Raw genomic sequence first — 24,100 nt, 5'->3', positions numbered from 1 at the left:
CTCACATGCATTTCGGACACGAGCAGCCAGAGCTGCTGCCCTGGGGCTTCCTGAGCAGAGGACCCAGAGAGACCGTCGCCCTGGGGACACGGTGCTGCCACCGACAGCAGGCAGCCCCAGGGGCCCATTACCAGTGACTCGCTGGTCTGGGGCAGGGCCCAGGGCGCCACCTCTTGGAGCACACGGTCTGCCTCGTTGGTCCTCCAGGGTGGCCCTGCGTGTCCACTCCAAGGGTCCAGCCCGCCTCTCTCCACCCCCAGGGGTGGACTTGTCCCACAAGGTCACAACCTTTCCCGCCTGACCTCTGTCCCAGTAGGTGGAACCTGTGCCCCTCAGAGCCCCCACCCCATGCATGGACATGTCAGAGATCTAACGTGCAAAAAGCAAGCCAACTTGTGTGCACCCTGACCTTTCTCCTCTCATCAGCCACTGCAACTCTGAAAACAGCCCAGAGTGTGTCCTTCTAGGCCTGCCTTCTGCCTCTGTCCCTGTTCAGGCCTCGGCACCAAGTTCCCCCACCCACTGGCAGATCACATGGAGGCCGCCACATGTGACATAACAGTGGTTAGAAACTTTTTATTAGTGCCTTAAAGATTTTCCATTCACTTACATACAATCTTTAAGGATACAAACACTTTAAAAGCTTTCCTTAGGTAATGTGCTAGTGGTGACACGTGGAAGTTTTGCTTTTTGCATATAAAAGGAAAAAGGATCTGCTGACCTTGAAAGGGCGTTTCTGGGTTTCCTCTTGAAGGTCCAGGAGACGGGAGGTCTTGGACTGGGGCCCCTTCAGGCAGGTGGCCCCCACCCACCCAGCTGGCAGGAGCCAGTGGGGACACCTGGTCCTAAACCACTGTCCACTGCAGGGGACCTCAGCCACCTCAGGCCTCCCAAATGTCCTTTTGAAAGAAAAAACCACTTGCAGTTTTCACAAAGAAGAAACTGGACAGATACCATCGTGCACTCACCCTGAGGGGGTCCAGAGTCACGAGCAGGGCGGCTCCACCCTGGACAGTGTTGGGGAGGGGTGGCTTCCTGGGCCCCTTAGGAGGGCGGGGGTGTGTGTGTGTGTCCTGCCGGTTGGCCCTTGACATGGGGGCACTGGGGGGGTTCTAGAACCTGCACCCCAAGTGTGAGGGGGTCTTGACCGCCAGGAAGCTCCCCCTTCCGGATGCTCACGTGCATTTGGCTCTCCCTGCAGGGTGATGAGAACAAGTCAGTGCGGGACCGGTTCAACGCCCGCCAGTTCATATCCTGGCTGCAGGACGTGGACGACAAGTACGACCGCATGAAGGTGAGCCCCTCCTCCCTGAGCGGCAGCGGTGGGCCGGGCTCTCCGGGTGGGGGCGGCTGCTGTGGGGCTGCGTGTGGAGGAGGCAGCTTCACACCGGCTCTGAGCCCAGCTGGCAGCAAGCGAGCGAGGCCTCCCCGCCCCCATGTTGCCTCTTAGAGTGTCTTCCCTCCTGTCCAGGTGTGCGGGGAGCAGCTCCTGTCACCAGCTGGCGGTCAGACCTCTGTGGGACCCCACCTTGACCCTCCTCAAAGGTCACAGCATCCACCAGCAGCCCTGCCCTGGATGTGCTGACCAGTGCAGCAGGCAGAGGACGGGGGGGAGATAGAGAGCTTAGCAAGTAAGAAGCACGTCCTCCTCTGTAGGCGCGTGAACACACACCGGCAGTGATGCGCCTGCTACAGAGTTAGCGCCCATGAGGCAGGGCTGCCGAGTGTGGAGTTGATGGAGGCGAGACCCAGGTTCCACACTGGGCTGCCAGCCTCACCCCCACCTTACCTCGGTGACCCCTGCCCCCAGCACCATACCCAAGGGGGTGGCCAGGGGCCCAGAGCAGAGAGGCAACAGCTTACAGGGCGTTCAGGCTTGGCTGAGGCCGCATTTCTGACAAGCTCCAGGGTGACAGTGTGGAGGTCACATGGTCAGTCCTCCCACCACCAGCCTGCCTGAAGGGAGCTGCGTGGAAAACTTTGCTATAGGGAGATACTTTTTGACCAAAGTAAAATGAGACTTGGTACATTAAAAAGTCCACAGAAGTCTAAATTTCCTTAATGTGCCAAGAACTTAAAAATTAATGGACAGAAAAAGAAACTGGTGAGGTACAGAGAGTGCAGGGGCACGAAATGGCCATACCCCCATGGAACAGGCTCCTTGCGCGTGGCTGCTTGTTTGGGACCACAGTGTGGACGAGGTCCCACTAGGAGACAGGCTGCCCTCCTCAGGTCCCGCAGCCCCGGACACATCTTCAGGGCAGTTTTCTGGGTAAACAGGCCTGCCTGTTGGGTGTCACGGGGTTTCAGCCTAACAGTTTCATTTCAGTCTGAAAACTCGGACTGTACGTACAGCAGTTCAGAAGCCCAGGAGTAGCTCCGTCTCAGGAGCACCCAGAGATGGAGACACTATGTAGTACCTTAAATTAAGTAAGAGCAGCTTGACTCTGAGGATCATGAGTGACTGTGTGTGCTGAGGACGCCTGGCCTGCTGGTGCACACAGGGCTTAGTTCTGAAAGTTTTTTAAACTGAATTATTTTAAAGCAATTTAGAGACTGTGATATCCTGCCCTAAATGCTTGTGTGCTCATCTAAGAAAATAAGATGAGCTTCCTGCATAATCACTGTCACATCGTTAAGTCTGTTAACCCAAGTCTGTGCTCCCACCTGCCATGCTTCTATCTCCCATGTGTTCCCAAAATGTGCCCCGCACCCTCACTCCCTCACACCACCCCCCAAGTCCACATGTGCTGCCTCGGGTTAAGACCCATTTGGGTAACCCAGGTACTGTCCTCATTTCAACATTCGGCATTCTTAACATGAAATACACAGCACAGGCTTTAACAGTCTGTTTGTCTTGGTACCTATTTCTAATATTGAGAATGCAAATGAAGCCAATCTCACCAGCCATAAATAAAGTAATTGTAAAATGAAAACAGAAAAGCAAAACTGTTAAAAGTTCTGACTAGAGGCGAAACCCCCAGGGGTAGGGGCATGAAGCAGGGATGGACAGACGCCTGTGTGCTCAGCAAGGCCACTCACCGGGCAGGATGAGACCCAGATGCAAGAGGCCGTCCCAAGGCCAGAGCTCAAAAGGGTCCCCCGCCCTGACCTCGCAGAAGCGCTGTGGCAGGGGGAGTGGGTGAGGCAGGGTCTCTCCTCCCTCCTCACCTGCTGCGTTTCCCGTGCAGACGTGTCTCCTGATGCGGCAGCAGCACGAGGCGGCGGCTCTCAACGCCGTGCAGAGGATGGAGTGGCAGCTGAAGGTCCAGGAGCTGGACCCCGCCGGGCACAAGTCCCTGTGCGTGAATGAGGTGCCGTCCTTCTACGTGCCCATGGTCGACGTCAATGACGACTTTGTGCTCCTGCCGGCCTGACGCGCAGGGACGGCTGCACAGGACACAGGCGAGCCCCCCTGACGTCTGCTGCCGAGTCCAGGCGGCGGGAGGAGACCACGTCCCCAGTGGGGACACCCAGGGAGAAACCGCACTGGGTCCCTGGTGCGCCTCCTTCCTACCGGCCCCCGCGGGAGGACGCGGAGCCGGGGGCACAGGCACGGGCATGGTGGCCTCGGGCTCTTCTCTGGCGGCTGCACAGGCATCTCAGGAGCTGCAGGATGGAGAGCAGTCTTTAAATTCCTGGTTCCATTTTTGATCGACTCAAGAGAATAAAACTAAGGCGTCTACCCCTCAGCAAGAGTGGTCTCTGGTCAGAGGGCGGGGAGAGCACCGGACCGGCTACCGTCCTGTCACCATGAAGCTGCCGATGGCTCGGGCCTCCGACTGGGGCCAGGACGCTGGGCTGGGCGAGGGCCTGGCTGCGCCGCCCGCCCGTCTCACAGGGACATGGAGGCAGGACACTCAGTTGTGTTTTTAATGGAGTCAAATCCACGTGGTTTGTATATTTTTTCCTTTAATCTTGGGCATTTTGTTTCTCTTTCTGAGAACATAACTTGAAACACTACAGAGCCAATAATCATATAAAAAGTGTACCCGTAAACGCTGTACAGTTTTATACACGTTCACAATGTACTTTTGCTGCCTTCTAGATAATTTATTTTGCAACACATTACTGCACAGTTGTAAATAACTTATGTACTGTAACATCACTTCAGTTATGTGTAAAGAAATAAATAAATTAATTACATGCTCTTTGTACACAACCCCTCTCAGGAGGGCAGATGTGGCTGTGAGGGGAGGGGTCCCTCCCTGGAAACCCCAATGCCTTCAACCTTTTTCCTTTTGAGACAGATTATACTTGCACCTCCTTTCCTGCCCTTACTGGGACCCAAGGGGCTGTCCTCTGCTCACAACTAGGTGGCCGTGAGGGTGGAGGTCACCCAGAGGCTGTGTCCCCAGGGCCCATCAGAGTGGGAGGAGACAGGTGAGGTGTGAGCCATGGGACAGCTGGTGCCCTGGGCAGTGCAAATATGGATCCCTGGTCTCGTAGTTCCCCATGGGACCCCGCCACGCAGGGTCCCCACTTAGGACACAAGCCCCACCTGAAATCACGTACTCTGATCTCTAGGAGTCAGAGATCTAAGCTCATTACATCTTGGGGTCTGTGCTCTTCTCAGGCCAGGGGTGTCTTCTGAGCAGAGGTGCCCTGCCCGCTAAGTTCATAACGCCCTGTCCAATGGCTGGCCCCAGGTGGAAGGCGACAGGTGTAGGCCACAGGACCAAGCTGGGGTAAGCCTGGCCTTAGGGTGTATCCCTGGGCACCTTGACCCCCACTCCCGTGCTTTTCAATACCTGGTAGGTAGGGGTGGGAGCTGCAGACACGACCCCATTCAGTTTCCTCTTTGTGGGCTCCCTGGCCTAAGCTCTCACCAGCCCGCCAACTTTGTGTTCCTCTTCATTGCCTGGCACCTTTCTCAACATCAGGAATTAGGCCACACCCGTTCACCTGGCCCATCCTGGCCTCAGCACCTTCAGGCCACCCTCGTGGAGATCCTGCACCTGGCGGAGCCCACACCTGGTGTCGGTCCCGCCTGCTGCAGGTGCTGGTTCTGCACCAACGAACCTGTGCAGAAGCGTGCCCTGTGTTCTGGCAGGTCTGAACCACAGTGGCATCACGTACGACTCCTGCCCACGAGAGACAAACGTCACAGATGCTGTCATCTGCATGCCTGTGCAGGAGTGGGACCCAGAGAACAAAAAGGAATTAAATTTCAGGATATGTAGAGAAGCCGTAAAACTCAACCATAAAAAACAATTCTGTTCAAAAGTGGGCAAAAGATTTGAACAATCCTTTCTCCAAAGAAGATGAACAAATGGTCAATAAACACATGAACAAATGCTCAACATGACTAATCCCTGGGGAAAAGCAAACCAGAACCACGATGAGATACCCCCTTACACCCATCAGGATGGCTGCTAACAACACAATAATAGAAAACATCAGGTGCTGGTGAAGATGTGCAGAAAGTGGGATCCTCCTGCACTGCTGGTGGGAATGAAAAGTGGTGCAGCCATGATGGAGAACACTGGAGGTTCTTCAAGAAATGTAAGGAACATAATCCACTGATCCAACTTCTAGGACCACACGCCACAGGAACTGAAAGCAGGGTTTCAAAGACATGTCTACACCCCAGTGTTCACTACAGCACTGTCCACAACAGCTACAACATGGAGTCAACCTGAACTATCCACTGACAGATGAATGGACCAGGAAAAGGTGAAGTTTTTCAGCCTTAAAAGAAAACGAGGCATGATGGATGAACCTTAAGGACATTATACTAAATGAAATAAGACAAATACTGGACCATTTCACTTACATGACATACTTATGAGTAATCAAACTCAGACAAAATATGACACACTTTATTTTCCTGGGCTCCAAAATCACTGCAGATGGTGACTGCAGTCATAAAATTAAAAGTTGCTTGCTTCTTGGAAGGAAAGCTATGACAAACCTAGGCGGCATATTAAAAAGCAGAGACATTTCTTTGCCAACAAAGTTCCATCTAGTCAAAACTGTGGTTTGTAGTCACGTATGGATGTGAGAGTTGGACTATAAAGAAATCTGAGCACCAAAGAATTGATGCTTTTGAACTGTGGTGTTGGAGAAGACTCTTGAGAGTCCTTTGGAGAGCAAGGAGATCAAACCAGTCAATCCTTTTAAAGGAAATCAACCCTGAATATTTGTTGGAATGACTGATGCTGAAGCTCAGGCTCCAATACTTTGGCCACCTGGTGCAAAGAGCTGACTCACTGGAAAAGGCCCTGATGCTGGGAAAGACTGAAGGCGGGAGGAGAAGGGGACAACAGAGGGCAAGATGGTTGAATGCTATCACCAAGTCAATGGACATGAGTTTGAGCAAACTCCAGGAGATAGTTAAAGGACAGGGAAGCCTGGCCTGCTGCAGTTCATGGGGTTGCAGAGAGTCGGACACAACTCAGTGACTGAACAACAATGGTACTAACATGTAAAGGGAGAAGTCGACAGGAATACAGTAATAGTAGGAAACTAACACCCCCACTCACACCAATGGAGAGATCTTCAACAGAGAATCAATGAAGCAGTAGAGATCCTAAATGACACAAGAAAACAGACTTTAATTGATCTTTTCAGGACCTTACATCCAAAAGCCCTGAATACACATTCTTTTCAAGTGCACACACACAGAACATTCTGTAGTACTGCATGTGCCATGCTGTGCTAAGTCACTTTAGTCGTGTCCAACTCTTTGCAACCCTATGGGCTGTTTCCCGTCAGGCTCCTCTGTCCATAGGATTTCCCCAGCAAAAATACTGGAGTGGATTGCCTTGCCCTTCTCCAGAGGATCTTTCCGACTCAGGGAGCAAACCCATGTCTCTTGCATCTCCTGCATTGGCAGACAGGCTCTTTACCACTAGCGTCACCCGGGAAGCCGCCAGGACCACAAACCAGGGCATAAAGCAAGCCTTGACACATTTAAGAGGACAGAAGTGACCCCGGGCATCTTCTCTGACCACAATGGCGTGAAACAAACTGATCACAGGAAACAAACGGCTGCTCTTCCTTGTGGCACCGTGGAGGCGCTCTGCCATTGCAGGACAAAGCTGAACGTCTCTTTCCTGGTGGATGATGAGTAACACTTTGTACCTTTTATGAGAAGCGTGTGGCCAAAGAAGTTGCTGCTGACCCTCTGGGTGAAGAACACAGGAAGGTCATGTGGTCTGAGTCAGTGGTGGGGATGACAAACAAGGCTTCTCCACAAAGCTGATGTCCTGCCCCACGGCTGAGTCTGCCTGCCACTGACTGAGTAAGGGACATTCCTGTCCAAGTCTGTACCAAGTTGAGTGTTCTCAATTTGGTCATTGGTAAAAAAAAAAGGGAGGGTAGAAAAACATTCCTGGACTCCCTGACACTACTATACCTCACTGCCTGGGGCCCCCAAAAGCTGCAGAATCCACTGATTTTTCAATCTCTAAGTAATGTGATGTCCACCAGGACACTGTGAGAAAGATCCTAAACAGAGAAGGTAAGAAACCATCAACACACCTTAGATTCAGTGTCTTTCTTCTCCACTCCATTCTGCAACACAAATGTCAGTGTCCTGCTCTGAAGAATCAGCATATCAGGAAAAATAAGCAAGAGGCTGCAGAATATGCTAAGTAGTTGGCCTCCTTCATCCTCTTATCCAAAGAAAAATGCCAGGAGTAGACTGCCAAGAGGGGGAGGCTGTCCTCTCTGATAGTGTCTACCTGAGCCCAGTCAAAAATGAGATATTCTTAGAGTAACAAGTAAATAAGCTCAGACATCAGGAATAAAAGAAAGAAAGGAGGAAAAAAAGAAAATCACATGGATGCTAAACAACATGCTACTGGAAAACCAATGGGTCAAGACTTTGAGTGGTTAAGAATCCGCCTGCCAACACAGGGCACTGAGGTTTGATCCCTGGTCCAGAAAGATCCCACGTGCTGTGGGGCAACTAAGCCCACGCAGCACAGATACTGCGTCCACACACCGCGCCTACTGCGCCCGCCTACAGCCCACGCTCCACAACGGGAGTGGCTGCCGCAGTGAGAGCCCGCACACCGCAACCGTGTGCAGCACCCACTCGCTGCAACTAGAGGCAGCCCACACAGCAACGAAGACCCAGCCCAGCCAAAAATAAATAATTTGTTTAAAAAAAATAGGTCAGTGATGAAATCAAAGAGGAAATTAAAAAATACCTTGAGAAAAATCAAAATACAACCATTCAAAAGCTACAGAATGTGGCAAAAGAAGTTCTTAGAAGGAAGTTCATAGTGATATAGGCCTTCCTCCAAAAACAAGAAAGATCTCAAACAATCTAACCTACCACTTAAAAGAATTAGAAGAACAAACAAAAAACTAAAATCAGCACAAGGAAGAAGATAAACAACAGAGAGGAAGTAGGTATTTAAAAAGAACAGAAAAAATAAATAGAACAAGAGTTGTTTCTCTTTAAGGATAAACAGGCCTGACAGCTCTGACCAGGCGCACCAAGAAGAGAGGACCCAAATGAACGAAAACAACCATAACAGCTCATACCACAGAAATACAGAAACCGTAAGGGGATACTACGTACGATTATATGCTAACAAATTTGACAACCTGAAAGAAATGGATAAGTTTCTAGAAATACACAGTCCACCAAAACTGAAGAAGAAACATAATTTGAAGAGACCAATCATTAGAAGTGAAAAAAAATCTGTAATTTAAAAAAAAAAAAACAAAAAACCCAAAAAACAAAAAAAACCTCCCACGCTTCCTTGGTTGCTCAGTGACAAACAATCCACCTGCCAGTGCAGGAGACGGGTTTGCCCCCTGATCTGGGAAGGTCCCACATGCCATGTATTAAGCACAGCTACTGAGCCTGTGCTCCAGAGGCCAGCAGCCACAACTGTTCAGCCCACATGCCGCAGTGAGAGAGTAGCCCCTACTCTACATACTAGAGAAGAAAACATGCAGCAACAAAGACCCAGCACTGCCAAATGTAAATAATTTTTTAAAGAAAACCCTATAAATGTAAGTCCAGAACCAGATGGCTCCAGGGGTGAATTCTACCAAACATATAAAGAACTTATATAGATTCTTCTCAAACTCTTCTTTCCCCCACAAAAAGAAGAGGAGGGAACACTCTCAGAGACATGCTATAAAGCCACCATTACCCTGATACCAAAACCAAACAAACACAATTACAGGCCAATGTCTTTGATGAACACAGATGCAAAAATCCTCAACAAAATATTAGCAAACCAAATCGAACAACACATAAAAAGAACAAACCAAAACCAAGTGAGATTCATCGCAGGTTCTTAAGGATGGTTCAATATAGATAAATCAGTCAATGTGATACACCACATAAGAGACAAAAACACAATCATCTCAACAGATGCAGAAAAGCATTTGACAAAATTCAACATCCATTCATGATAAAAACTCTTAGCAAAGTGAGTATGGGGGGAACATACCTCAATAAAATAAAAGCTATTTATGAGGCTTCTTTGATGGTCCGGTGGTTAAGAATCCACTTTGCAATGCAAGGGACACTGGTTTGACCCCTGGTCCAGGAAGATCCCACATGTATGTGCCTCAGGGCAACTAAGCCCGTGTGTCACAACCACTGAAGCCTGCACATCTAAAGCCCCTGCTCCACAACAAGAGAAGCCATCACAGTGAGAAGCCTGCACATAGCCACAAAGACCCAGAGTAACAACAACAAAATATATATATATATATATATATATATATATATATATATGTATTTTTTAAAGCTATTTATGACAATAAACTGTGGAAAATTCTGAAAGAGATGGGAATACCAGACCACCTGACCTGCCTCTTGAGAAACCCGTATGCAAGTCAGGAAACAACAGTTAGAACTGGACATGGAACAACAGACTGGTTCCAAATAGGAAAAGGAGTACGTCAAGGCTGTATATTATCAGCCTGCTTATTTAACTTATATGCAGAGTACATCATGAGAAACGCTGGGCTGGAAGAAGCACAAGCTGGAATCAAGATTGCCGGGAGAAATATCAATAACCTCAGATATGCAGATGACACCACCCTTATGACAGAAATAGAAGAACTAAAGAGCCTCTTGATGAAAGTGAAAGAGCACAGTGAAAAAGTCGGCTTAAAGCTTAACATTCAGAAAACTAAGATCATGGCATCCGGTCCCATCACTTCATGGCAAATAGATGGGGAAACAATGGAAACAGTGACAGACTTTATTTTTTTGGGCTCCAAAATCACTGCAGATGGTGACTGCAGCCATGAAATTAAAAGACGCTTAATCCTTGGAAGGAAAGTTATGACCAACTTAGACAGCATATTAAAAAGCAGAGACATCACTTTGTCAACAAAGGTCCATCTAGTCAAGGCTGTGATTTTTCCAGTGGTCATGTATGGATGTGAGAGTTGGACTATAAAGAAAGCTGAGCACCAAGAATTGATGCTTTTGAACTGTGGTATTGGAGAAGACTCTTGAGAGTCCCTTGGACTGCAAGGAGATCCAACCAGTCCATCTTAAAAGAGATCAGTCCTGGGTGTTCATTGGAGGGACTGATGTTGAAGCTGAAACTCCAATACTTTGGCCACCTGATGCGGAGAGCTGACTCATTTGAAAAGACCCGGATGCTCGGAAAGATTGAGGGCAGGAAGAGAAGGGGACGACAGAGGATGAGATGGTTGGATGGCCAACCATCACCAACTCAATGGACATGGGTTTGGGTGGACTCCGGGAGTTGGTGATGGACAGGAAGCCCTGGCGTGCTGCAGTTCACGGGGTTGCAAAGAGTCGGACATGACTGAGCGACTGAACTGAACTGATGACAAACCCACAGCCAACATAATAATAATGGTGAAAAACTGAAAGCCTTCTCACTAAAATCTGGAGCAAAATAAGGATGCCCACCATCACCTCTTCTATTCAACACAGAAGACTGGATGTCCCAGCTACAGAATAAAAGAAAAAGAAAGAAAAGGTACCCAAACTGGAAGGGAAGAGGTAAAATTCACTATATGCAGGTAATATACTACTGTATACTGAAAACCCTAGACTTCATGCAAAAACTACTAGAACTGATGAACAAATTCAGCAAGGTAGGTGGGATACAAGATTAATGTAAGAAATGGGCTGCATTCTTCACACCAACGATGAAACAGCAGAAAAGTATTTAAACAGTAACTGTTTATTTGTTTTGCCATGCCATGCAGCATGCAAGCATCTTAGTCCCCTGACCAGGAATTAAACCCATGTACCTTGTAGTGGAAGTGCAGAGTCTTAACCACTGAACTGCCAGGGAAGTCCAAAAATATCTTTTAAAATTGTACTCCCCAAAATAAAGTGTTTGGGAATAAACCTGACCAAGGAGGTGAAAGACTTATACACTGAGACCTGTAAGGTTGATAAAGGGAATCAAAGATGATTCAAAGAAATAGAAAGCTATCCCATGCTCTTGGATTGGAAGAATATTGTTAAAACAGTCATATTTTTCAGAGCAATCTACAGATTTAATGTGATTTCTATCAAGTTACCCATGATGTTTTTCACAGAACTAGAACAAAGTAATCCTGAAATTCATATGGAACCATAAAAGACCCAGAATTGCCACAGCAAACCTGAAGAAAAAGAACAAAACAGGAGGCATAACCCTTCCAGACTTCAGACAATACTATAAAGCTACAGTAATAAAAACAGCGTGGCACTGGCAAAAAACAAGACATATGAATCAATGGAACAGAACACAGAACCCAGAAAGAAACCCACACAAATCAATCTTTGACAAAGGAGGCAAGAATATGGGAAATGGGCAAAAGTGTCTTCAACAAGTGGCGTTAAGAAAGCTGGACAGCTGCATGTAAATCAATGAAGTTATTTAGAACACACTCACCATTCACAAAAATAAACTCAAAATGGCTTAAAGACTTAAATATAAGATACCATAAAACTCCCAGAAGAGAGCACAGGCAAAACATTCTCTGACATAAATCTTACTAAAGTTTTCTTAACATCAGTCTCCTAAGGAAATAGAAAACAAAAATAAACAAATGAGATACAATCACACTTTTGCACAGCACAGGAAACCATAAACAAAACAAAAAGACAATCTACAGAATAGGAAAAAATATTTGCAAATGATGTGACCAACAAGGATTTAATTTCCAAAAGATACAAACAGCTCATACAACTCAATAACAAAAACCAAACCACCCAATTGAAAAAAGGACATTAGACTTACATAGACATCTCTCCAGAGAAGAAATACAGATGGCCAATAGGGACAGGAAAACATGCTCAACATCGCTAGTGATCAGAGAAATGCAAATCAAAACTACAGTGAGGTACCACCTCACACTGGTCAAAATGGCCATCATTAAAAAGTCTACAAAAACAAATGCTGGATCTGATGCCCATGTTCCACAACTACTGAGCCCACACAACACAAATAGAGAGTCGGCATGCTGCAATGAAAGATCCCATATGACACAACAAATATCCCACATACTGCAACTAAGACCCAATGCAGCCAAATTAAAAATAAATGCTGGCAACGGTGAGGGGAAAAGGGAACCCTTCTGCACTGTTAGTGGGAATGTGAGCTGGTGCAGCCACTGTGGAAAACAGTACAGAGGTTTCTCACAAAACATCATCTAGCAATCCTACCCCTGGATATATATCCAAACAAAACTGTTATTCAAAGAATTAAGATACATGAGCCACTATGTTCATAGCAGCCTATTCATAACAGCCAAGACATGGAAGAAATCTCAATGTCCATCAGCAGATGAATGGATAAAGAACATGTGATATATATATATATATGCATTTAGTATATACAATGAAATACTACTTAGGCATAAAAAAGAATGAATAATGCCAACACTGATGCAACTAGAGATTATCATAATAAGTGAAGTAACAAAAAACCAAATACCATATGATATCACTTAATGTGTGTAATCTAAAATATGACAACACGAACCTATCTGTGAAACAATCACAGATACAGAGCACAGACTGGTGTTTGCCAAGGGGATGGGGGCTGGAGGAGGGATGGAATGGGAGGTTGGAGTTAGCAGATGCAAACTATTATATATGGAATGGATAAACAAGGTCCCACTGTATAGCACAGAGAACTATATTTAATGTCCTATGATAAACCATAATGGAAAAGAATACAATAAAAAGAACGCACATCTATCTGTATATGACGGAAACATTTTGCTGACAGCAGTTACTAATACAACATTGTAAGTCAACTTTACTTCAAGAAAACCACACACACACACATGTATGCATTTACATATAAATAACACACGTGTATACACATGCACACACAAATACATGCATACACACAATACATCCACACGCACACAATACATCTGCACACACATGTACACACGTGTATACGCACACACAATACACATGCGTACACATGTGCAACATTCATACATATAAACACATAATATACACATACACACATGCACATGTACACACACACATAATTACATAAACAGTCACACATGATATACACATGTACACACATACACATAATATATACACACATATATGTCCACACACAGACACATACATATATATACATACATATAAAGCTGGGGCGGGGAGGAAGACCTGGGGAATAAAATGCCCCAAAATACTCTTTAATGTTCTGACATACCTGGGAACACACAAGGCCATGCACATGTGTAGGTCTGTGTACACATGTAGGAAATAACAGAACCCTGAGATCTCGTGAGGCAGGAAGTGAAGGCCAAGGCAGAGCTGTAACCTGAGGGAATTTAAGAGTCTTTGGGTAAAGGAGAGATGACTAACTGGATCACAGACATCTCTGTCTAGTCATCAGCTGAGCAACAAGCTAAGAGCACAGAGACCTCCTGACCCACACACAGCAGGGTCTCAGACTTTACAGAATCTTTTCAGGAAAGTCACTAAACACAGAAGGGAGACAAAAAGTCTGGGAAGCAGGAAACTGATTTCTTGAGTCACCACATTATACTGATGTTATTTAAAATGAATACTTTTGAACAGAAACTTAGTTATACAAAGGAACGAAGTATGGCCCATCAACTAGGAAAGTTTTCAAAAAGAAACTAATAGATACTATCTCTGAGTATGCTCAAATGTTAAACATACTAGATAAGACAAAGTCAGTTTTCAAAAATCAGGTTCAAAGAACTAAATGAAACTATGTCTAAGGAATTAATATGACAGAATGGTTTTCACCAACAGAATACTAGTAAAGAGAAAAATTATTTTAAAAAGAAAACAAATTCTGCAGTTGAAAGTACATTAACAGAATTTGAGTGGGCAGAAAGAAAGTGAAAGTAAAAGTTGCTCAGTCATGTCTGACTCTTTTGTGACCCCATGGACTATACAATCCATGGAATTCTCCAGGCCAGAATACTGGAGTGGGTAGCTTTTCCCTTCTCCAGGGGATCTTCCTAACCCAGGGATCGAACCCAGGTCTCCTGCATAGTACGCAGATTCTTTACCAGCTGAGCCACAAGGGAAGCCTTTGAGTGAGCAGAAGAACCAGCAAACCTGAAGACACGTCAACTGAGATTATTATAATGTGAGGACCAGAAAAAAACAATGAAGGAAAAGGAACAGTTCCAGAGACCCTCAGGATGTGACCAAGGGTATCAATATACTGAAAGGGAGGGCCAGAAAGAAAGAGACAAAAGGGAAGATGGTTAATTTTACGTATGTGGCTAGGCCACAGTACCCAGAAATTCAGCCAAATATCCCTCTAGATGCTTCTGTGAGGATATTTTAGATGAGGTTAATATCTACTGTAAATCACAAGAGGCTGAGTAAAGTAGATATTATGGGGCTCACAGCAAGTTGCCACCCAGTCACTTCAAGGCCTTAACAGAAAATGACTGAATCCCATAGAGATGAGGGGAACTGGCCCCAGACTTTTTTAAAACTCAAATGCAGCATCCACTCATCCCTGAGTCTTTGGCCTGCCAGCCTCCATAATCATGGAAACCAAGTCCTAAAACCTACCTATCTACCCATCTACGTATAATATCTTCTAATGATTCTGTTTCCTTGGAGAACCCTAAGACATCAAAGTAAAGAACCACTTTTTATAAGTTATGTACAAATAGTAAAGGAAATCATGTCTAAATAATTAATATGACAGTTAAGAGAATGGCTATCTTAACAAATAGAGGATACCAATAAAGAGAGAGAATCAAAATGTTTAAAGACCAAAGGGGAGGGACTTGCCTGGTGGTCCAGTGGCTAAGACTGCCATTTCCAACACAGTGGGGCTGGGTTTGATCCCTGGTCAGGGAACTAGATCCCACATGCTGCAATTAAATATTCCACATGCCACAATTAAAAGATCTCACATGCCACAACAAAGATCCTGCATATTGCAACTAAGACCCAACACAGCCAAATAAATAAATACTTTTTAAAAAGACCCAAGGGGAAATTCTGTAATTGAAAAGTACAAAAGCTGCATTTGAGTTGGTAGAAGAGTCAGAAAATTTGGAGTTAAGTCAATTAAGATCATTTATTTGAGGAAGAGAAAGAAAAAGACTGAATAAAAAGAGCCTTAGAGACACAGTGGTTGCTCTCAAGGGTACCGACTTACTCACAGCGGGAATCCTGGACAGAGACAATGGGGGCAGAAAGAATATGTGAAGAAATAATGGCCAAAACTTACCCAAATTTACTGAAAAAAACTATCTTCAAAAAGTTCAATGAACTACAAGGAGGATAAAAGATCCACGCCTGGATGCATCAAGATCTTATTGTCAAAAGCTAAAAAACAAATCTTGAAAGTAGCAAGAGAAGTCACTTCAGCCCTCAGGACAGACCTCCAGTAGGATTTACAGCTGATTTCCTATCAGAAACCACAGAGGCCAGAAGGCAGTGGGATGACATATTCAAGGCACTAAAAGGCTGTCAACCACGACTTCTATACCTGGTGGAACTATCCAAAAAATGAAGGTGACAGTAGTCCATTTCCAAATAGACAAAAACAGAAAACTTATTGCTAGCATATCTGCCCTTCAAGTAATACAAAAAAAGAGCCCCTCTGGCTCAAATGAAAAACAACAATAACTTGAATTTACAGGAATAAATAAAAAGACACTGCTAAAGCAACTACATGGACAAACATAAAAGAAAGTGTGAGTGCATTTCTGTTTTAAACTTCTGCTTTATTTAGAAGACAACTACACAAAGCAGTAATTATAAAACTGTTCATGCATTTATAATGTATAAAGATGTGATTTGTATGTAATTTGCAGCACAAAGGCAGGAAGGAGACCGCTATGTTGGAGCAAAACTTCTGGATATTATGGAAATCCCTTACTGTTCACTTAAGCTACAGTGTTTTAGTGAAGATGTTAATTGGAAGCCCCACACCAATTTTTTTTTAATATACAGTAAAAGAAATAGGAATTTACATGGAATACTAGAAAACTGAACAAAAGAAGGCAGTGATGGAGGAACTGACAAAACAGATTCAACAACACATAAAAACAGCAAAATGTCAGAAGCCTTATTAGTAATTACTTTAAATATACGTGAGTTAAAACTCTCCAATTAAAAGGCAGAGACTGGCAGAATTAATTTTAAAAAGATTATGACTCAACTATTTGTTACCCTCTGGAGTTTGATCCCTGGGTCAGGAAGTTCCCCTGGAGAAGGAAATAGCAATCCATTCCATTATTCTTGACTGGAAAATACCATGGACAGAGGAGCCTGGTGGGCTATAGTCCACAAAGTCACAGTCAGACACGACTGAGGGGCTGAGCGCGCGCGCATGCACGCACACACACACACACGCTACCAACAAGAGACTCAGCAAAAACTGGTACTCTAGAAAGGAGAACTAGACAGACAACAATCATAGCTGGAGATGTCACTCTCATTTTTCATAATGGATGGGGTAGGTAGGCAGAACATCAATGAGGAAACAGAACACTTGACACCATAAACCAACGAGACTTCTATAGAACACTAATTCTTCTCAAGTGCACAAGGAATATTCTCCAGGAAAGACAATCAGTTAGGCCATAAATCAAGGCTCAGTACTGAGATAAAGTACACCATTCCATTTTATTCCATTCCAACCACAATGGAATAAAATCAGAAATCAGTAACAGGTGAGAATTTGGAAAATATAAAAATTATGTGGAAATTAGATACCACACTCATAAATATTCACATAAGAGGTTACAAGAAAAATCAGAACATACTCTGAGAAACTTAATAGAAAAAAATGGAGCTAATGCACCACAGAATTAGCAATGGAAACATGTGGGAAGGGTGCCCACTGAGCCTCTGTGCTGAGCCACCGGAACAGGGACGCCCGAGGACATCCCTGAGGCCAGCACCACGACCAGAGGGTAAGGGTCATGACCCCCAGGTGAGACGGAGCCAACACACTCCACCTCCTCCTCTGCTGATACAGCGCTGAACCTGGGCAGAGAGGGAGCACAGCCAGCGGACAGAGCTGGGAGACACAGACCTCAAGTACTGCCGACCCAGCCCTATGTCTACAACTGTCTTTTCCTGGAGTGTCACCCAGCTTGAACTACATGATCTGAAATCCAGGAGAAAACACTGCTGGCTGGAGGAGGGAAAGCAGGGATTCCTAATGGTCAGACTGAGCATGGAAATCCCCTGTTCCTTCTCCTCCATCTTCTAATGTCCCAGTCCAGGCAACCCTGTGGTGGGACCGGCAGTAGCTGGTAAAGGAGCTGGGTGGTGAGGTGGGGTCCGGGAGGGCCAATACTGAGGAATGGAAACTTTTTCTGCTGAGAGCAGCTCTGAGGCCAAGAGGTGGGCCAACTCCCATGGCTTTTTTCTCTCTCTATCCTCCCACTAGGTTTCCCTGGTGGCTCAGTGGTAAGGAAGAATCCACCTTGCAATGCAGGAGATGCGGGTTTGATCCCTGGGTTGGGAAGATCCCCTGGAGAAGCAAATAGTAACCTGCTCCAGTATTCTTGCCGGGGAAATCCCACAGCCAGAGAAGCTTGGCAGGCTACTGTCCACAGGGTCACAAAAGAGTCGGATACGACTTAGCGACTAAACAAGTCTCCCAGTAGGTGGCCCTGGATATGGACCCACACCCAAGTTCACAGCAGAGCTGGGTAACTAACTAGAGGCCCAAGTATCTGCCTGAGGATCAAAGGGGTGAAGAGAGCACCAGGAGACTGTGGGTGGCGAGGAGCTCAGAAACGTTGAGTCCCCAGGTGATCTTTTCACTCCAGAGCTCAGCCCCACCCATACACACATGGGTTTGTCTCTAATGAGCACAGGACAAACTCTGGAGCAGGGACCATGCACTCCCAGACCACAGACTGCCTTGTGTGATGCCCATCTGGGACAGATGAGAAGCAGCCGGGAAGGCTCTGAGCTGGAGCCCACAGACACAGGCTGGAACTTATAGCTTGACTCTATCCAGGTGGGCTGGCCAATAAAACTAATATACCTATCTTCATAATTTTTAAACAAGATCCAGCATCCCATAATCAGGGAAGGGATACAATTTAAAAGACTTCAGCATGAAAACCAGAAGAATTTCAATTCACACAGGAAGTCAATCAACAGATACTCCAGTGCAAAAATGGCAAGGATGTGGGAATTCTCTCACAAATATGATAAAGTACTGACTATGCAAATACACAAACTGCAATCACTAACGTTCTTCAAACAAATGTTAAAAAATAAAACATCTCATAAAATTGAAATAAAAGATATAAAGAAAACCCAAGTTGAAATTTTAAAACTGAAAAATAAAGTAAGCACAATAAACTCATTGTGTGCACTTAACCGTAGAATGCAAAGTCAGTGAACTTGAAGAGAATCAATAGAAATTGTTCAGTTTTAATTATAAAGTTAAAGAACATTTTTAAGAAAGAACAGATCCATAGGTACCTCGGGGGACGTAAACAGTAGGTCTAACATTCATGTGAAACTGGAGTCGCAGAAGGAGGAGAGAAGAAAGACAGTGCTGCAAAGGTTGAGGAAATAAAAAACTAAAAAAATACGTTCCAGCTGGGCAAAAGATGTAAACCAAAGATTCAAAAAGCTAAGAAAACCCTAAAGAAGGTAAACCCAAAGGAAGCCATACCCAAGTAAATCATAATCAAACTGGGGAAAGCTAAAGAGAAAGAAATGAATAATCTGAAAAGGAAATGACTAAGAAAATTTCTTTTACAAAACTTCATAAAAACACAAAATTTTTAGGAATTAACTTAATGAAGGGAGTGAAGAATTACACAGTGAAAACTATAAAAGAACTTAAAAGAAAACATAAATAAATGGACACACAGCCCATGATCATGGGTTGGAAGATTTCATGTTGCCAAGATGTCAGTACCACCCAGAGTGACTACAGATTCAACACAAGCCCTCAAAAAATCCCAAGGATATTTTCTTCACATTAAAAAAAAATCATTCTAAAATTCCTGTCCAATCTCAAGGGACCCTGAGCAGCCAAAATGATCTTGAAAAAGAACAAAGTTACAATACACACTTCCTGATTTCAAAGCTTTCTCCACAGGCACAGTAATCCGTGCGCATCTGCCCTCAAGAAAGACACACAGACCAACGGAACAGAACAGAGACCCCAAGAATAAGCCTCACCCCTCTGGACAGGTGAGTCTACACAGGACGCCAGGACCGTTCAACAGGGAGCAGGCCGTCTCCCAGCAAACGGTCCTGCAAAAGCGGAATATCCCCCTGCAGAAGGATGGAGCTGGACCTGAATTACTTACCACCACATACCAAAGAAACAACTCAAAATGGATCAAGTCTAAATGTACAACCCAAAACTATAAAACTCTTAGAAGAAAACACAGAACAAAAGCTTTACAATGCTGGATTTAGAGATGATTTCTTGTTTACGACAACAAAGGCCCAGGCAACAGCAGCGAAAACAGACAAACTGGACTTCATGATGCATCAGAAATGCCTCAGAAGACACCATAGACAGAGCAAGAAGACAACCTGTGAGATCAGACAGAACATTTTTAAATCATTGACTTCTGGGTACATACCCCAAAGTAATTGAAACCAAGGTCTCAAAGACGCACATGTACACCCATGTTCTTTGCAGTACTATTCACAACAGCTAAAACATGGGGCAAACCCACTACCCGTTGGCAGGTGAATGGATAAGGAAAAGGTGCTGTCTGCAGACACTGGCATTCTTCCAGCATTTACAAGAAATGCAGTACTGACAGATGCTTACATCATGGAGGGACTGTAAGGGCATTATGCTAAATGAAGTAAGACAAATACTGGATGATTCCACTTATGTGAGATTAATACTGTAGTCAAAATCAGAGAGACACAATATACAATGGTGGTCACCAGGGGGATGGGAGAACCAGGCGTTATTTAACAGGTATAGAGTTTCAGTTTTACAAGATGAAGACAGGTATGTGGATGGAGGGTAGTGAGGGCTACACAATAATGTGGAAGTATTTAATACCACTGAACTGTACCCTAAACAGTGGTTAAATGGTAAATTTGTGTTATGCGTATTTTAACACAATAAAAAGAAAACCTTGAATGAAATAAAGATATCTACAATGTAATACAAAGTAAAAATAATTAATCTCAAATAGACCCATCCTTCAAGAAGTGTTAAAAGAAGTCCAGACAAAAGTAAAGTAACATCAGAGAATCCTGCATCTACCTAAGGACACAGAGATCTTTAGAACTGTCAATCACATGGCTAAACAGATAAGGTAGGTATATCTTACATATTTCTTCAAAACACAATTGCCTGTTTAATAAATAACAGTGCACTTATGGAATAAACATGAAAATAAATGTTAACAACAGCTCAAGAAAAGTATGGGAGAGATGGGAATATGAAACTGAGACAGGCTGGGTGGGACCTGGGACCCCTGGCTGCAGTGCTGGCACCTGGCCAGGCCTCTTCTCCCAGCAGCTGGGGCAGATTACAGACAGTGAGATACACCAAGCCCAAACGAGTCCCAGCTGCCACCTAAGAGCTCAGTGCTGCACATACGCCACCACCGGAGGGCTGGGCAGACCACCCAAGCCCTGCCGTGGCCCGAGTCCTGGACACACCTCTCCCCTCCCCTCCCAGAAGGAACCAGCTCCCCCACTCCCAGGGAGCAGGCAAGCAGGGGCCCCAATAAAGCCTTGCCTGAACTTCTCGTCTGACCTCTAGCCAATTTCTCTTGATGAGGAGGAGGCTAGGAACCCCGGTCCATAAAGACTTCGTGGCACCCAACGGGGGGCAGCTGTCTCCTTCCGAGGAGAGGGGCTGGGCACCTCCGGGCCCGCTGAACAGAGCTTCCCCGTGGGTGACGAGTGGCTGCCGGAATTTCTTACTTCAGCATCAGCATGTTTGTAAGTCTGCCTTCCTGGCCCCTGGGGCCTCAGACCCTCATTCAGGCAGCACTTTCCCTCCCTGAAATCTCTCTACGTCTCTGTCTTCTCACTGAGAGACTGGATGTCAGGCAGCTACAGTCTCACTCCTCTAGCTCGGCCTGTGAACCTGCTCCCTCTGACAGGTGACAGGCGGAGGAAGAGGGGCTGGCCTCGCCCCGAGCAGACCCTGGTCCAGCAGGAGCCCCCTGACTAGAGAGGAGAGTGACAGCAGTTCAGACCCTGGTCGTGTAGTGGCTGCAAGTCCTACCGTCCCAGTGTTCTCGCCTTTATTTCCCTGCCATCTTGTTTTCTTTTTCAGCTTCTTCTGTCCCTCCCTCTTGACCCTTACACCTACACTCCCGTCCACTTTATCCCCAAATTTCTTGATTGTGTCTTTAGGTTTTCATCATTGACATCTTGGTTTTATGCTGTTTTGTCTGTCGACACTGCAGGCACGATGGAGCATTTAAATCTTGAAATACAAGCGGGCCCCACATATCCTGAGGCTCCAGCCTTGGGTCACTTCCGGGAGCAGGAGCGTCATCTCTCCTGTTTTCACAGTGACTCTTCCGCCTGGGCTCTCAGGAACCTCCCGACCCATCTGTAGTCCCCAGACAAGGAGGGAAAGATGCCTTTCAAAAGTCAAACAACAAAACTATGAGGTCTCTGGTTCTGTCTTTATGTAACAACTAACTTGCAAGTGAACTGTATTTAATTGGCTTAAAGGAAAGTGCGTGCATGTATATATTACCAGAAATGTGAAAGAAAACTCACCAGAATGTATTCAGGTGAGTATTTCAGGATCCTGTGATTTGGGAAACATTCAATATTGAATTAATAGCTGGTACTAGAGCTGGCTGAAGCTTGCGGATTTAATTAACACAGACTTGTCTTTAGAGTCATCGACATTAAAGTGAAAGTCGCTCAGTCATGTCCGACTCTGCAACCCCATGGACTATACAGTCCATAGACCTTAAGCATAATACTTTTATTGTCGGGTTTCCCAGGTGGTGCAATGGTAAAGAATCTGCCTGCAATGCAGGAGGGGAAAGAGATGTGGGTTCGATCCCTGGGTCCAGAAGATACCCTGGAGTAGGAAATGGCAACCCACTCCAGTATTCCTGCCTTCTGTTGTACCAAGGGTCACTGAAAGTCAGTATGTGCATATTGTTTCTGTCATAAAGTCTGTCATCAAGGAGAATAACCTGATACAGTCAAATTTTTAAATAAATGTAACTGAGATAAGAGCTTATTGGTCAACTCTATGGGAATGACTATGTTGCAGAAATGTCCATCACCAAATGTTGGAAACTTGAAACTAAATTAAAAAATAGGAGTTCATTGAATATCCAGGCCACTTCAAATAAGATGAACTATTGGAAAGTTAACTGCTAAGTAGGTCTAGATTTACCTACATTTGTCTTCTTATGAGGGAGAAACTAAAGCTGTCTGGTGCCACTTGAGTTCTCTATCAATCTATAGGATATAATGTAAAAGACAATTCCTGGTTGCTCATGGAAAGTAGGATGTGTGCTATAAGAAAGGAAGGTATGAGAAATGGAAACATAATTGACAGGAAAAAAGAGGATTTTTAAAATAAAGCTGGCTGTTTCTGAATGGGAGAAAATATGCTTACAGAAAGTTACAGAATGTTTGCAGAAAAGGAACACTGAGAATATATTTTTGTATGTGGTCAGGAATTCTAAGGCTGGATTAAATTTAATTAGGTAAATGGATTCTATTAAAAGTAGGCTATGCAAGACTGGATTTGGTTTTTCTCTCTCACAAGAGAACAAAGCTTTCTTGGAACGCTGCTCTTGATATAAAATTGTGTGAGTTTCTGTGTCTTTAAGTGATCTGCATTTACTTTGAAATCTTTTTTTCACATTAGGATAACTGTTTCACAGCAACCTATCATTCTATCTGACCAGGTATTTTAAAGCTTTTGACAGACTTTCCAAACATCAAATTCTAACTAAAGTGCTTCTGATCTCTAGCTAACTCTGGACTACTTCAAAGGGCCCCTGGAGCATCCCAAAGAGACCCTACACTAGCTGGGCTCCTCTGACACGCTGTTGCTTGTGTCGGATGGAATCATCAGCCTCTCCCCAGTTTTATCACAGCCATCAAACAGTGAAAAGGGTTTCAGCTTCTTCTTCTATCTAGTCTTTTAACTTTATGTCCCAAATCCCCTGTGTGAATACTCCCACCTCCAGGCCATCATACGGTCCTGACCTCATGGCATTTTCCATTGTGCCCAGCTCCAGCTCCTCCAGGAGGTCCTTTCTGCACCTGCAGGACCACTTCAGTACAGGCTGAGGCAGCACATCCAAGGCTACGGACAACCTACTGGGCTGGGGGCTGCCCAGAAGCCTGCACTGTAACCTCTACAGATGCTCAGTCTCAAGGAACACACCCCAACACAGGGACACTGACCACAGGACACAGGCGTGCTTTGCTGGCTGTGCCACTTGGCGTGTGGGATCTAGCTCCCCAACCAGGGATCAAATCTCGGCCCTGGAAGCATGGAGTCTTAACCAGTGGACCACCAGGGAAGTCCCAGACATTAGCTTTATAGACAACAGACCCCCTTGGGGAGCCCTGGGAATGCACTGGGACTGGTTCAAATGCCCCCCTCTCAGGGACTACTCTCATGGGGGGCCTAGGTCAACCAGAGACGTCTGGTCAGGTGCTGGGAGAGGAGAGGGTGCTCCAAACCCCATTAGGTGAGAAGGGAAC

The 24,100-nt window shown here is 45.3% G+C and overlaps 1 protein-coding gene across 5 annotated transcripts in view; it reads left to right on the top strand.

The window, feature by feature from the left end:
- Positions 1 to 4,157, top strand: part of ANKRD11 (ankyrin repeat domain 11) — a 119,495-nt gene extending 115,338 nt beyond the window's left edge. For 4 of the 5 annotated variants that reach the window (XM_043898304.1, XM_043898302.1, XM_043898306.1 and 1 more), the window contains 2 exons: positions 1,202 to 1,294; positions 3,192 to 4,157. In XM_043898304.1, coding sequence (XP_043754239.1) covers positions 1,202 to 1,294; positions 3,192 to 3,377 — 279 coding nt within the window. In that variant the 3' untranslated portion in view covers positions 3,378 to 4,157. Of the gene's footprint in view, positions 1 to 1,201; positions 1,295 to 1,471; positions 1,632 to 3,191 lie in introns of all 5 variants that reach the window. The other variant, XM_043898305.1, reaches the window with a different exon arrangement.
- Positions 4,158 to 24,100: the final 19,943 nt, after the last annotated feature.

This window comes from Cervus elaphus, chromosome 4 (assembly GCF_910594005.1).
Source record: "Cervus elaphus chromosome 4, mCerEla1.1, whole genome shotgun sequence".
NCBI classification, from domain to species: Eukaryota; Metazoa; Chordata; class Mammalia; order Artiodactyla; family Cervidae; genus Cervus; species Cervus elaphus.
Note: the sequence above shows the minus strand (reverse complement) of the source record. Positions and strands in the feature narration are given on the sequence as shown.